This window comes from Protopterus annectens, chromosome 4.part0 (assembly GCF_019279795.1).
Source record: "Protopterus annectens isolate FY-2018-M chromosome 4.part0, PAN1.0, whole genome shotgun sequence".
Taxonomy (NCBI): domain Eukaryota; kingdom Metazoa; phylum Chordata; order Ceratodontiformes; family Protopteridae; genus Protopterus; species Protopterus annectens.
In genome coordinates this window covers 181,378,367-181,392,419 of record NC_056733.1, presented here as the reverse complement: position 1 = coordinate 181,392,419, position 14,053 = coordinate 181,378,367, and the positions used below count along the sequence as shown (strand labels likewise).

Below are 14,053 nucleotides of genomic sequence, written 5' to 3'. Positions count from 1 at the left end.
GGCACAGTCATTAGAAGACATGCATGGCTAAAGGAACAAAATTTACCTGAACAAGTAAAGGCTAAATTATTGGATGCTCCTGTTCAGCATAATGTTTTGTTTGGATCTAAAGCTGAAGAGGTGATTAAAAAGATTGAGGATAAGGGGAAATCCATGCAAACAGTTAAAGATTTCTTACAAGTACAGCCTCCTAGATTTAGCAGGAATTGGCCTTCAAAAAACTGGTCCTTTCCCTCTTCAGACAGGCCTCAGAGGTAGATATAGATGCTCCAGAGGGAGGCCTCAAACACAAGCTGCTTATAGACCGAGACAGTGGACTGCTTCTACCCCTAGGGGAGGAGAGGACAGGTCACAATCTCAAAGGAAACAAACTCAATGACTCCCTCTGTTGGGCTACAGGAACGTCTTGCCTGGAAGCCCCTCTCGGAGGAAAACTCTCTCTTTTTTTTTTTTTCAAAATTGGACTCAAATAACCCAAGACAAATGGGTTTTGGATGTGATTTTAAGAGGTTACAAATTCCATTTTCATACCTTGCCAAGGCCAAGCGGATGGCCAAACCTTCCAAAACATCAATGGATGGAGGCCTTAAACCAGGTGGATGCTCTTTTGGCTATGAATGCCATAGAACTGGTTCCTCTTTCAGAGATGGGAAAAGGGTTTTACTCAAGGCTCTTTCTAGTCCCAAGGAAGCAAAACTCGTGGAGACCCATTCTGGATCTGTCTGTCTTGAACACCTTTCTAGAGATTCCAAAATTCAAGATGCTTACTCTACAGCAGCTACTTCCAATGCTGTCCAAAAATGCATGGATGGTAACTTTGGATTTAAAGGAGGCATATTTACACATTCCCATCAGGCAAGATCGCAGAAAATACCTCTGGTTCAAGGCCGGATCAAAGCACTTTCAATTCTCTGCGCTGCCCTTTGGATTGTCTACTGTGCCCAGGGTCTTCACCAAATGCCTGGCTCCAGTAGTAGCTTACTGCAGACTCAAGGGAATTCAAATTTACCCTTATCTGGACGATTGTCTAATTCAGGCAGAAAGCAAGGATGTCTTACTCCAGCCAGCATCTAGAATTTGTACAGAACCTCCAAGTTCCTGAGATTCTCTGTAAACATAAAGTCAGATTTGACACCATCACAACAGATAACTTTTCTGGGTGCACTTCTAAACACTACAACCCAGATGGCATTTCTGACATCCGAAAAACAATTACAGCTGGCTTCAACTTTCAGAACATTGGCAACTCTAACCCAACTATCTGCAAGGAAATTCCTGCAGGCTTTGGGTTACATGGCCTCCTGCATCCTTCTCGTACCATATGCAAGACTACACATGAGGAAAATACAGTGGTACCTAAAAAGTGTATGGTCTCAGCATTGCCACAGTTTGGACATACTGATCCCCGTCCTTCCTTGCCTTCAAAAGGAATTTCTTTGGTGGTCCAGGGCATGTGCTCTAAACAAAGGGAAACCCTTCCCGTCTGCCTCCTGCCACTCGGATTCTAACCACAGACGCCTCGGATTATGCTTGGGGAGCCCATTTTCAGGGCAATTGTCTGCAGGTTGTAAAGTCAAAGGGTTCACGCACGGAAGACAACGTGCACGGTCACATTAACCATGAAAATCCACAAAAAAGAACCAGCACGTGAAATATTGCTCAAACTTCCATTTATTGAAGACGAATATAGAACAAATGTAATTGCTGTTGGGCCATTACAAAATAGCAAACCGGTTTCGGCTTAAAGCAGCCTTTTTCAATGCTCAAAAAAAAATCAATTTGAAAACATCTCCACCATATCCTGCTTATATATAGTGTAGTGTAAAGCCCTTAAAGGGACATGCACCGCATACCACCACAGTAGTCAACCCAAATAGAAATATAAAAATGACAAGAAAACAAATGAAAAATGAAATTATATAAAAAAAAAATGAAAAACTTTTTTTTACAAATAACATCTCATACATTGATATCAAGCTAATATATCAAAATATGAATATTGTAAAATGTGTATAAATTATATACATAAAAATAAAGATTAAACATACTATGTGTATAAAATTATACATAATATGTACCTGATCAATATCAGTCTATTGATTCAAAAAATTCAAAAACAGACTAAATTATATATGATAGTCTATAGTTTTATTCTGATTCATTTAATCCAGGCCTGAACAGGCCCCCTAATTTAGTAATCCACATATTCTCCATATGATTGTTTACTATGCCATCCTACTTTAAAATTCCTGTGCAATACTATCCTGTCAATAATAACAAATTTAAATGCAGCAGATGGGTGATCAATAGTATGTTTAAACAATGCATTAGTTAAGCGTTTGTTCCTAATGGCACTCATGTGCTCCCCTATTCTAAATTTTACAGGCCTAGATGTCTGGCCTATATAAAAAGCAGAGCAAGTGCACGTTGCTAAATAAACCACCCAATCTGAACTGCAATTAGCAAAAATTCTAATGTTAAAAACCTTAGAGGTGTTCTTACTTGTAAATTCAGTTGTTTTGGATATATGTTGACAAGCAGTACAATGGCCACATGGGAAACAGCCCACTAATATGTCCCCAAATAAGGTAGTTTGTAATGTAATAGTAGGAATATATCTTTTGTAATGAGTGAGGTATGAATTAATGTTATGCCCTCTGATATGAGAACGAACATTGTTCAGGTAAGATATTATTAAAAAAATCATGTGATTTCAAAATATCCCAATGTTGATTGATAATGTCTCTGAACCTATTAGTGTTGGTCCCATAGGTCGTTAACCTCAAAGATTGGTCAAAAGATTGATCAGAAGATACCCTATCTTTTGATTTGTATTCCAATAAGCCTGTTCGTGTCAAACCATTAGTTTCATCTATAGTCAGAGAGATTGTGTTGATTGTATCCACGATTAATGAATCTTTGTGACAAATCAAGGCTGCAAGTAGAATAATCTTGTTCTGAAGAGCAGATACGTCTAATACGCATAAAACTGAGATTTTGGGATATTACGGATGATGTGGCGTGGGTGGGAACTTTTGGCGTGTAATAATGTATTATATTCCGGAAACTTCCGATGAACAGAAGTAGCCAGAGTGTTGTCTGAAAGTCTAGTGACAACTACGTCTAAAGACTATCTTGTCATGCTCAATATTAGCAGTAAACTTAATGCCAAAAGAGTTATTATTCAAATAAGCCACGAACTCAGACAACTGGTCCCATTCCCCACGCCACACCATCCAACAATCATCTAAATATCTGCGCCAGATATCTAGATCTTGAGTGTATATATTATGCTTAGCATCATATATAAATGTTTCTTCATAGTATCCCATAAAGAGATCTGCGTATATGGGGGCAAATGATGCCCCCATAGCAGTACCCTTGATTTGCCAATATGCTTTTCCTTTGACGTAAAAAATGTCTTCCTCTTCTTCCACGAGATTTATTGAAGATAAAACAGGACAAGCCCAAGGTGATAATCTTGCTGGCTCCAAATTGGCCTCGGCAGTTTTGGTATCCAACTCTTAAAAAAACCTATGCCTGGAGCCCCCTCTGGTTGTACCTCTGTCTCCGACCCTTCTGTCCCAACATCAGGGTCAGGTTCTACACTCTCATGTCAGAACTCTCAGCCTGGCTTCCTGGTTAATTCAGGGCCTTTGATTTCTTCTTTCCTACCCAAGCAGGTTATGGATGTCATTTTAGAAGCCAGACGTCCTAGCACTAGAAAATCTTATGCAGGAAAATGGAAAAGATTTTGTTCCTGGATGCAGGCTCAGGATTGTGATCCTCTTCTTCCTAACATTACTTTAGTTCTACTTTACTTGACAGATCTCTTACATAAGGGTCTCTCTCTCTCTTCCATTAAGATACATGCCTCTGCTATTTCTGCTCATTATAATACAGACCCTCCCATCTTTTCCCACCAGCTCATGAGACAGTTCCTCAGAGGAGCTAAGAACTTAAGACCTCCTAGATCTCCTCCCATAACTGCTTGGGATCTCGACTATGTTTTGGAAAAACTAACCTTGCCTCCTTTTGAGCCAGCCGCTTCTTCTGACATCAAGTTTTTATCTTGGAAGACAGCTATCCTGTTAGCACTAACCTCTGCCAGGAGAGTTTCAGAGTTACAAGCTCTTATGGCTGTGGAACCTTATATTATTTTTCATCAAGACAGGGTATCTTTGAGGACTAATCCTACCTTCATGCCTAAGGTGGTTTCCAAAGTGGCTTTAAATCAAACTATCCACTTGCCAACCTTTTTCCCCACTCCTCAAAATAAAGGGGAAATGATCTTACATTCCTTGGATGTACACAGACAACTACGTTTTTACCTGAACAGAACCAAGGACATCAGAAAATCAGAACAATTGTTTGTTTCTTATGCTTCAAGTTCCCAAGGTAAAGCCATTTCAAAACGGACCATTTCTAAATGGATTGCTCATGGAATCAGATTTTGTTATTCCCACCATGGAAAGCAAATCCCAGGGAGCATACGGACTCATTCCACCACAGCTGCTGCCACTTCTGCAGCCTTCCTCGGGAGAGTTCCTACCAAAGACATTTTGGAAGCTGCAACTTGGAGTTCAGTGCATACTTTTTCTAAGCACTACAATCTACCTCTCTACTCTAAGTCTAGGGCAGGCTTTGCCTCTGCAGTCTTGCAGGGCCTTTTAGCCGCCCCGTCTTCTTTATGACCACCTCCCTTTCTTTCAGCTTTGGGATTCTACCCTACAGTCATGACTGCAACAGTGAAACACGATGAACATAATACAGTTGTGTACACCTACCATAAATGTAGATGTTCGAGTGTCTTCGCTGTTGCAGTCTGGGTTTCCCTCCCGTCCCCTCTTTTTACTTTTGTGTATTCTTCTGAGGTGTATTTGCATAGGTTATGGGACCTTTTTCATTTTGGGACTCCTGACATCTGGGGCAAGAAAAACTGGAGAAGATGGCTATTGCTGTCAGCTTTATACTCCTGGTGCTCTGACGTCAGGGAGCATGGTTGAACAGCCGACGCCGGACCCAGACTTTGGGGTTCTGGCCGACCGAGGGCTGCCTGCCGGCAGGGGAGAACTCTACAGTCATGACTGCAAGAGTGAAGACACTCTAACATCTACATTTATGGTAGGTGTACACAACTGTACTTTGTCGCTTCACAGTAAGACACTGACCGGTTCGATTCTCAGCTAGAGCATCTTCTGCGTGGAGACATGCGTGAATGGGCGTACCTTTGTTGAAGGTTGTGCGTCAGGGCTGGTAACTCGGCATGTAAAAATCAACTACCAATCCTTAGCGGACCGGAGTTCCGCTGTGGCAACCCCTAACTGGGAAAAGCCGAAAGACACAACAAGAAGTACCACATGCATGTTTTCCATTTTGCTATGATGACTTGTTCCCCTCACAGATCTAACCTAGAGTGGGGAGGGGTGCCCTCAAAATATAGTGGACGGTGAAAGCAGTACTGCTCTTAAGGAGATAAATGAAATGTGCTCAGAGCCTGCAGTAGTATGTCCTATTCAGTGTCCGTATAGATGCGTCAGAGGGCTTGGGAGCAATGCTGTCCCAAACCAAGCATCCCATTTCTTTCCTCAGCTGAAAAGTAAGAAAGTCAGAAGCCAGGTATTTTGCAGGCAGAGTATGCTTGGCCATAAAATGGGCACTTGGTTCCTGGAGATATTTTGTTAGGTAGAGAATCCACTCTTAAGCGCATGCCCTCTCTCCAGTATAGTTAAATCTAACGGGATGGAAGCACAAATGTATGTAGATAAGCCCTGTTATTACAACCATTTAAATTCCAAGTCCAACACAAACAGCTCAGCACACCACAATACAGATGGGACAGTTTTGACATGTAGCCCATTCATTGGTTAAGAAATTGGCATTCATGTGGGGGTCATTTGTAGCACAGCTAGGGATTTTCACCATAGTGTGTAAATGATGTAAAGTTTCTGAAATATTCGTAACTGTATAAATAATCCATTGTAAACAGTGATATTGAATGCAGTAAATGTTTAGCAAAGTGCAACTTTGTTTCAAGACCAGACATCGTTATTAGTAAAAATGTTTCTTTAATTTGTTGGTGGTGGGGAGTCTGGTTAGAGTGGGTTTGCCCTTAGACTATGGGAGAGAGAGACTGGTGAAGAAAAACCTCAAGTTGGAAATCATTCCTGTCTGAGACTGTCTGTAAAAGACTCTCAAGTATTTGCTATGCATTTGAGTTTGCTTTATTTGGAAGATCCTTCCTTGTTTGCATCTATATGTAATTGTGCTAGTGTGCTTTATTTATCATGTTTTACACATGTGTAATATAGGTGTATTTGAATGGCTATAATATCAAAAGTCCATTTACAGAGGGGTAGGGTTGCCACCTTTCCCACTTTGCGAGGGACAGTCCCTCTTTGGGCAGTTGTGTCCTGCAAAAAATTGTAAAAATGGAAAATGTCCTGCGATTTTGGGACAAAATTATTTCCTATATTTTATGTAATATTTGCATAAAACATTCTGTATCTGAAACGCCCAACTGTTATAAGAAATAGAATAAGCAACTAAAATGCTACAAGAATAAGCTTTTATTTAGGCAAAAAAGTGAAGCTCTGTCCTTTGTACTGGCTGTGGGTATGTTTTGGCCTGCAAAACTGCCATTTGTACCACAAATGTCTCACTTTGGGCATTTGAAAAGGTGGCAACTCTACAGAGGGGACTTGGGGGGAGGGGGCGCTGACAAGAATTTAAAAATGAGGTTAGTTTCATTAGTGTTGCACAAATTCAGTATATTGAGTTTGTTGTATTTGCTTTCTATTATAGTATTGAAAAATAAAGTGAAGTGCACTCATGGTGAAAATTAGAGGCAGTAAAGTTAAAAAAAAAAAAAAAAAGATTGTTAGTACATTTTAGATAATGGGGAGTGTAAAGATACTGGTTTCTCTTTGTTATGGTCTAGCAGATTTATTTTCAGAATCTTGTGTATTTTCATAGTTGCATATCTGTAACTTACATAGATGTTGAGACTTTTTTTGAAATGCAGTGTTTAGTATGGGCATATTTTTATGCTCTAAGCAATGGTATTTACTATTTCTGTTACGTTTGTAGATGCAAGGCTAAGCTGAAATGTTTAATTCTTATTTTTCTGCCCATCCTCAAGTTCCCAGATGTGGTAGACTTCTGTGAAATATTGGCAAACAATGGGAAGATTGTAATTGTTGCAGCACTAGATGGCACATTCCAGCGAAAGGTATGTATTGAGAAATTTTAGAATAATTTTAGAATTCTGTGAATAAAAGGATCAATTTTAAAGTCCTTCTAGTGCTGGTGTTTGTATTGCATAGGCTATAATTTGAGGTTACATCTTTGTAATAGTGGACTTAATTGACTTTTGTGTTTTGGTACAGGTCCTTGCATGCTTCACCAAGATGTGATTTCAAAATGGAAAATATCTCTAGCAGCTGTCCTAATTGCACATACTTTGTCCTAATATGCAAACTGCAGTAAATTTGGAGAGTATATTTCTTGCTTGCTGTCTGTGTAATTGTACATGTAAATGTGTTTCTATGAGTACATATTGCATGCATATATTGGTGCAGTTGATGTTGGTGAGTTTTCAGATTGTGTTATGTGGTTTGAAGTTATTGCATGATACTGTGGATGCTGTTCAGTGCTAAGTGGATGGATGTTGCTGAGTGTGATGCAAGGTAAGTGTTTGGTATGTGTGAATAGGTACATGTTTAGCATGCTGCTAGAACTGGTTCTGTTTGAGTATTCTTGTTGTCCTGTAGAGACTCATGATATTTGTATGACAGTGAAGTTGGTATATATTGAGTAAAGAAGGATGGTGACATTTCCTCACATGCGTTTAGAGGGTTTTGCCTCTCCCAGACGCATTCACTCTGATGCACACTGAGAGGCATGGTTCATGTTTAGTTTTTGAGTTGGTGTTAGTGTATTTTTCTTCAGTGTGTACATCGTGTTCAATGGATATTTTCAGTTGCTTGTGGTGCAATAGTGCTTCAATTATGCAGTATCTGCTTTTGTGTACATATTGTATCGTAATGAATAAGTGAGAGTTTCTTATAAACTACTGTTTGTACAAAAATACTGTTAAGTAATTTACTGTTTGGGTGTTTACACAGCAGAATAGTTTGTGTGAATTATGTAATTATGAGGAAAAGCACTCCTCTGCCTCTTGACTACAAATATCCTAAAAGAACCAAAGCATCCAGAGGTTTTTCTTCGATAATGTCTTGATAAGGACATTAGTCTGAAGGACTAACATTTATCAGGATGAAGTCACTCCACTGATTTCCAACCATCCTTATCAGAACAACTTTTGCCATAAGGACTTTTTCTAGAATTAATTCACTATTTATCAAAGCGTGTTTGATCACAAGCATCCTTATCAGGACAACAGCCTACAAAAAGGCAACCTGCCTGTATATGAACAACTGTATGGGGGGCCAATTTAACACAGCAAGGTAAAACACCCTTAAGACATTGCTATTGAGAGGAAAAGATCTGGGTCTTTAACAGGGATGTTTTAACGGTTTGTCATCCTCCTCGGACACGGCATGGATACTTCACCTGCTCCTGCTGATCTAGCTTTTCTTGTTCCTAGAAGGGAAAAACTGCCCATCAGAGAACCCTTGCCAAGTCTGTGGGCTCCATCTTTGCCGAAGTAGATGGTGGTAGAACAATGGTCATTAGAATCCTTTAGGCCACTAACTCACCTTTCCAGATGTTCTTCGTGTTTCACTGTTGCACTCATTACATTTGGGTTATCTGCTTGCAGTAGCCCTCAGTCGGCCTGATTTAACAAAGTCTTGGGTCCTTTGTCGGTTGCTGTCCCTTCTTCCATGACATCAAGGGTATAAAACATGCAGCCAACGCCATTACATCGGTCTTTCTTGCTGTGTGGTGCCCGAAGCAGAAGCAGTTCCCAAGTGCCGGTCGGCTGACTCCTGAAATTTTGGTTTTTCGCATTTCAGAACCAAAGTCTTCAACTAAAACCAAGTACCCCTTTGGGGAAACTTTTCCTGCTTCTTACCGATGTCAGTAAAAGTTAATAATTGCATAACTCATGGAAAGCAAATGCCTCTCAAAAGATTTTCATTCGTACTGTATTCCTTGCCTAGACTCTGACCATGACATACCTTGCTGTCAGTTTTGTGTTTTATTTAATCAGCACACTATCCGTTGTCTCTAAATATTTCATTTCTCTGTTTAATTATCCAGAAATGTCATCTGTTAGCCATCCGACCTACTGGGATTCTGAAAAAACACAAAGAGAGAGAGACAGGCCGCCGAGGTCCAAAGCTGCCAATGATGCTTCTAAGCCAGTCGCCAGTTCGCTGGTACTCAGTGAGGCGCTTTCGGCAGCCTCTGATACCTGCTAATTCTGACTCGCAGGCCTCTACTGAGACCCATTCTGAGTTCGGTATGCCACAAGATGCTTCAACTGTGGAACGTGTGGATGTCTATCTTGGATGGGTCCAAAGCCGCTGTGCAGGCACCGGCTTCTGAGGGTGTATTCAGGCCTACGGACTTGCATATTAAACAGACTCCTCCTTCATTTAGGCCAAAATCTCGAACCATGCCTAAGAAACTGACACCCAGGCCGCATGCTCAGGCCTATATGCCTAAAAAACAAATGATAAGAATGGCTGAAGATCTTATAACTCTAATCGGGAGAAGCCAACCTCCCCCTTCTAAGAGACCTAGGACTGAAGTTGTTCATGAATCTTCTGACCAGGATTCTGATTTTTCTGATTCTTCTGATGATCTGGATTTGCCCTTACCTACTTCAGAGGATTCTGATGCAGAGAACCTCTGCTTCCCCTGCAGAGGATTTTTCTTTTGGTGAGACCTTACATACTCAAAGGGGACATTTCCACTGGGAAAGCCAGGATTTTTCTGACTGAAAAGAGGCTTAGAGATTTCTTACTCCTGCCTCAGCAATAGGCCTTTAGCTATACCTCCTGTACTAGACATTCTTGATGATGCCTTTTCAGAATCTAGTTTGGCCCCGGATTCTTTGCCCCCTGCTACCAGAAAACCTGACGGATATTAATGCATTCCTAATTCACACAAGTTTATTTTTAAAAATCCTATTGTTGATCGAGACTATTTCACAGGGACCCAAGGGCATTAAGGCTTCTACTGCTAAAAATCCTACCCACTCTGATAAGAGACTCCAGGGTGCTAGATGGGGTAAGAAGGTTTGCACTTTAGCAACCTTGGCCATTAGGGCTTTAAACTGCCAGTTTCATATGTTAAAAGTATCAACAACATGTTATTGGATTGCTTAAACAGAAAATGATGATTCCCGACTCTGCTGAAAATAAAGAATTACAGGATTTAATGCATTCTGCTCAACAGGTTGGAAAACATACTTTTTGCATTGTGGATTTGATTCATTGGAGGCCTCTTGCACTGCTGCTGTTACTGGGTCTGTGCTCAGAAGGCATGCTTGGCTTAAGGCGCAATCTTTGCCTGATCATGTTAAAGCTAAATTGTTGGATGCTCCCTTAAATCAGGACCGCCTGTTTGGCAACAAGGCTGAGGAAGTTCTTAAAAAGATGGAAGACAAAGCTAAATCTTTGCAAACTGTTAAAAAGATTTCTTACAAATTCAGCTCCTAGATTTAGTAGGCACTGGCCCTTTAAAAATTAGTCCTTTCCAGCCCCTTCCAGGTCTTCTCAAGCCAAACACAGACACAGCAGAAACCCCAAGTTTCAGTACCAAGGGACACACAAGACTAAGCAGTGGAGGGTTTCTGCACCCAAATCTGGGAGTAGTAAGACTCCCCCTATGGAAAACTGTCTCAATGACTTGCTTTTAAAACTTCCAAGCACTTCCAACTGAATGCTCCTTTAGGTGGAAAGATTGGTCTGCAGGCCAAAAACTGGGAACTCATTACCCAGGACAAATGGGCTTTAAGTATAGTGTCCCAAGGATACAGATTTCACTTCCACACATTACCAACACCAAACGGGTGGCCAGATCTACCCCCAAATCATTGGACAGAGGCCCAAAAATCAAGTACTCTCTCTTAAACATGGGGGCTATTCAGTTGGTACCAGAAGAGGAAAAGGGGCAAGGTTTCTATTGGAGACTTTTTTCCTGGTTACCCAGAAAAGGCATTACATGGCTTCCTATCTGGACCTTTCTGGTGATTCCAAAATTCAAAATGCTGACTCTTCACCAGCTGCTTCCTATGCTAGGCAAAGATGCATGGTTGGCAATGCTAGACTTAAAGAAGCATACCTGCACATCCCACTCAGGGAGTCTTGCAGAAGGTACCTACACTTCAAAGCAGGCTACATGCACCATCGGTTCTCTGCACTGCCCTTTGTAAATACCCTGGGCACAGTAGATAAGCCAAAGTGCCTAGCTCGAGTCATTGCATTTTGCAGGCAAAGAAATATTCAAATATACCCATACCTGGATGATTGTCTAATTCAGGCAGAAAGCCGGGACATTCTTTTGAATCATCTGGCCTTTTTTCAGAGGGTACTGACTTGTCTGGGGTTCACCATAAACTAAAAGAAATCACACCTTGGTACCCTGTCAACAAATTATATTCCTGGGAGCAAGCTTGAATGCAACTTCCCAGATGGCTTTCCTCATGCCAGAGAAACGGATTAATTTGACAACCTACTTCAAAACAAGTGGCCACAAAAACCCAGCTATCTGTAAGGCAAATACTGTAAGCCTTGGGGTTCATGGCCTCCTGCATTCTTCTAATTCCATATGCAAGTCTGCATATGAGGAAACTACAATGGTATCTGAAAAGCCTATGGTGTCAACATTCACAGGATCTAGAAGCAAGGATTTCTATCATACCTTGCCTACGCCTAGAGTTCCTTTGGTGGGCAAAAGGAAATGTTAGCTGCACAGAATGCTCTGACAGCCTTAAAGGGCCACATTCTTCCAGGACAACTAATGGTAAAGACGGACAACACCACTGTCAAGTGGTACATAAATAAGCAGGGGAGGTACACATTCTTACCCCCTCTGCAGAACACAGCCTTGAGCTACCAAGTGAATCTACAAGCTCAGTTCCTTCCAGGAAAACTAAATACACTGGCAGACGGACTAAGGATAAACCTCATGGACCCACACAAGTGGGAAAACTGGAACAAAGGATTTCCAACATGTTGACAAGCAAATGGGGGAGCCCAGATATAGACCCATTTGCCTCCCCCCAGAACCATCAACTGGACAGAGTTTGCACAAGGATTCCCCACAAGCTAACTTGGAGAGTGGATGCTCTATCCTTATCAGTTTATGCCTTTCCACCTCTGCTCTCCAAGGTACTACTAAAGATCAAACAGGACAAGCTAATGACTATTTTAATTGCACCAGACTGGCCTTGCCAACACTGGTACCCACTCTTGTGCAGTGTCATGCTTGGCTCCATGGCACCTGTCTCAGACTTCCTTCCCTGTTGTCTCAGCAGGAGAACCAGATTCTGCTCCCTCAGCTGCAAACCCTGAACCTAGCAGCCTGGCTAATTACCTAATCTCCTTTACCATCCCTCAGTAAATCAGTGATGGATATAATTTTAGAGTCAAGGAGGCCTAGTACTAGAAAATCTTTTATGCTGCAAAATGGAAAATATTTGTGCCTGTAACCAATCTCAAGGAATGAACGCAGCAGTGCCCAATTTACCTTCGCTTCTACAATACTTGACTGAGATGCTTTGTAAGGGCTTGCCCTTCATGCCCCAGCCATTTCAGCTCATTATAGAGGCTCCCCTCTTCTCACCCACTGCTAGAGCAGTTCCTCAGAGGGGCCAAAACTTAAAGGCCACCCAGGAGAGCTCCAGTCTGGGATCTTAACTTTGTCTTGGATAAACTTGCTCTCTTCCTCCTTTCGAGCCAGCTGCTACTGCAGATTTAAATTTCTTTCCTGGAAAACAGCTTTCCTTTTAGCAATCACTTCTGCAAGAAGGGTATCTGAATTATAGGCCCTTATGGCAGGTGGAACCTTTCATAGTCTTTCATGTGGACAGGGTGTCCCTCAGAACCAACCAATCCTTCATGCCAAGGTGGTGTCCAGTGTGGCTCTTAATCAGTCCATTCATTTGCCTAACTTCTTTCCTAACCCACAGAACAAAGGGGAATGGATACTGCACTCTTTTTAGACGTGCACAGACAGCTTAGATTCTACTTTGACAGGACTAAACCGCAAAGGAAATCTGAACTGTTGGTGGCATTTGCTTCAGGGACAGAGGGGAAACCTATTTCAAAACAAACCATTTCAAAATGGATAAGCCACTGCATTTATAGAAGCACCATGGAAAACCTATCCCTCAGGGCATCAGACCCCATTCAACCAGGGCTGCTTCTACCTCTACAGCATTTCTCAGGAGTGTCCCTACTAGGGACATCCTAGAAGCCGCAATCTGGAGTTCTGCACATACTTTCACCAAGCATTATCATTTGCCAAGTCCAGAGCTGGTTTTGCCACTGCAGTCTTACAGGGCCTTATAGTTGGTCCTAATTCTATTTAAAGTCCACCTCCCAACCTTAGCTTTGGGAATCTACCCAAATGTAATGACTGCAACAGTGAAACATGAAGAACATAGTACAGGTTTTCCTTAAATTTAAAAGTTTGTTTTTTCATTTTCCCCCCCCAAACCCCTCTTTTTTTTTTTTTTTTCCTTTTCAATTTAAAATTTTTTTTTTTTTTTTTTTGGGGGTTTTTTTTTTTAAATTTTTTTTTTTTTTAAAAAAAAAATTTTTTTTTTTTTTTTTAAAAAAAATTTTTTTTTTTTAAATATTTTTAAAAATTTTTTTTTTTTTTAAAAATTTTTTAAAAAAAATTTTAAAATAAATTTTTTTAATTTTTTTAAATTTTAAATTAAAAATTTTTAATTTTTTAAAATTTTTTTTTTAAAATTTTTTTTTTATAAAAATTTTTTTTTTTTTTATATTTATTTATTTATATTTTATATATATTTAAATTTTTATTTATATATTTTATATTTATAAAATTTTTTTTTTTTTAAAAAAATTTTTTTTTTTTTTTAATATTTATATATTTATATTTAAAAAAA

The 14,053-nt window shown here is 40.3% G+C and overlaps 1 protein-coding gene across 1 annotated transcript in view; it reads left to right on the top strand.

The window, feature by feature from the left end:
• The window catches only part of TK1 (thymidine kinase 1), a 155,897-nt gene that overhangs the window by 96,841 nt on the left and 45,003 nt on the right, over nucleotides 1–14,053 (top strand). The window contains exon 5 of the mRNA XM_044068165.1: nucleotides 7,142–7,231. Coding sequence (XP_043924100.1) covers nucleotides 7,142–7,231 — 90 coding nt within the window. The remainder of the gene's footprint in view (nucleotides 1–7,141; nucleotides 7,232–14,053) is intronic.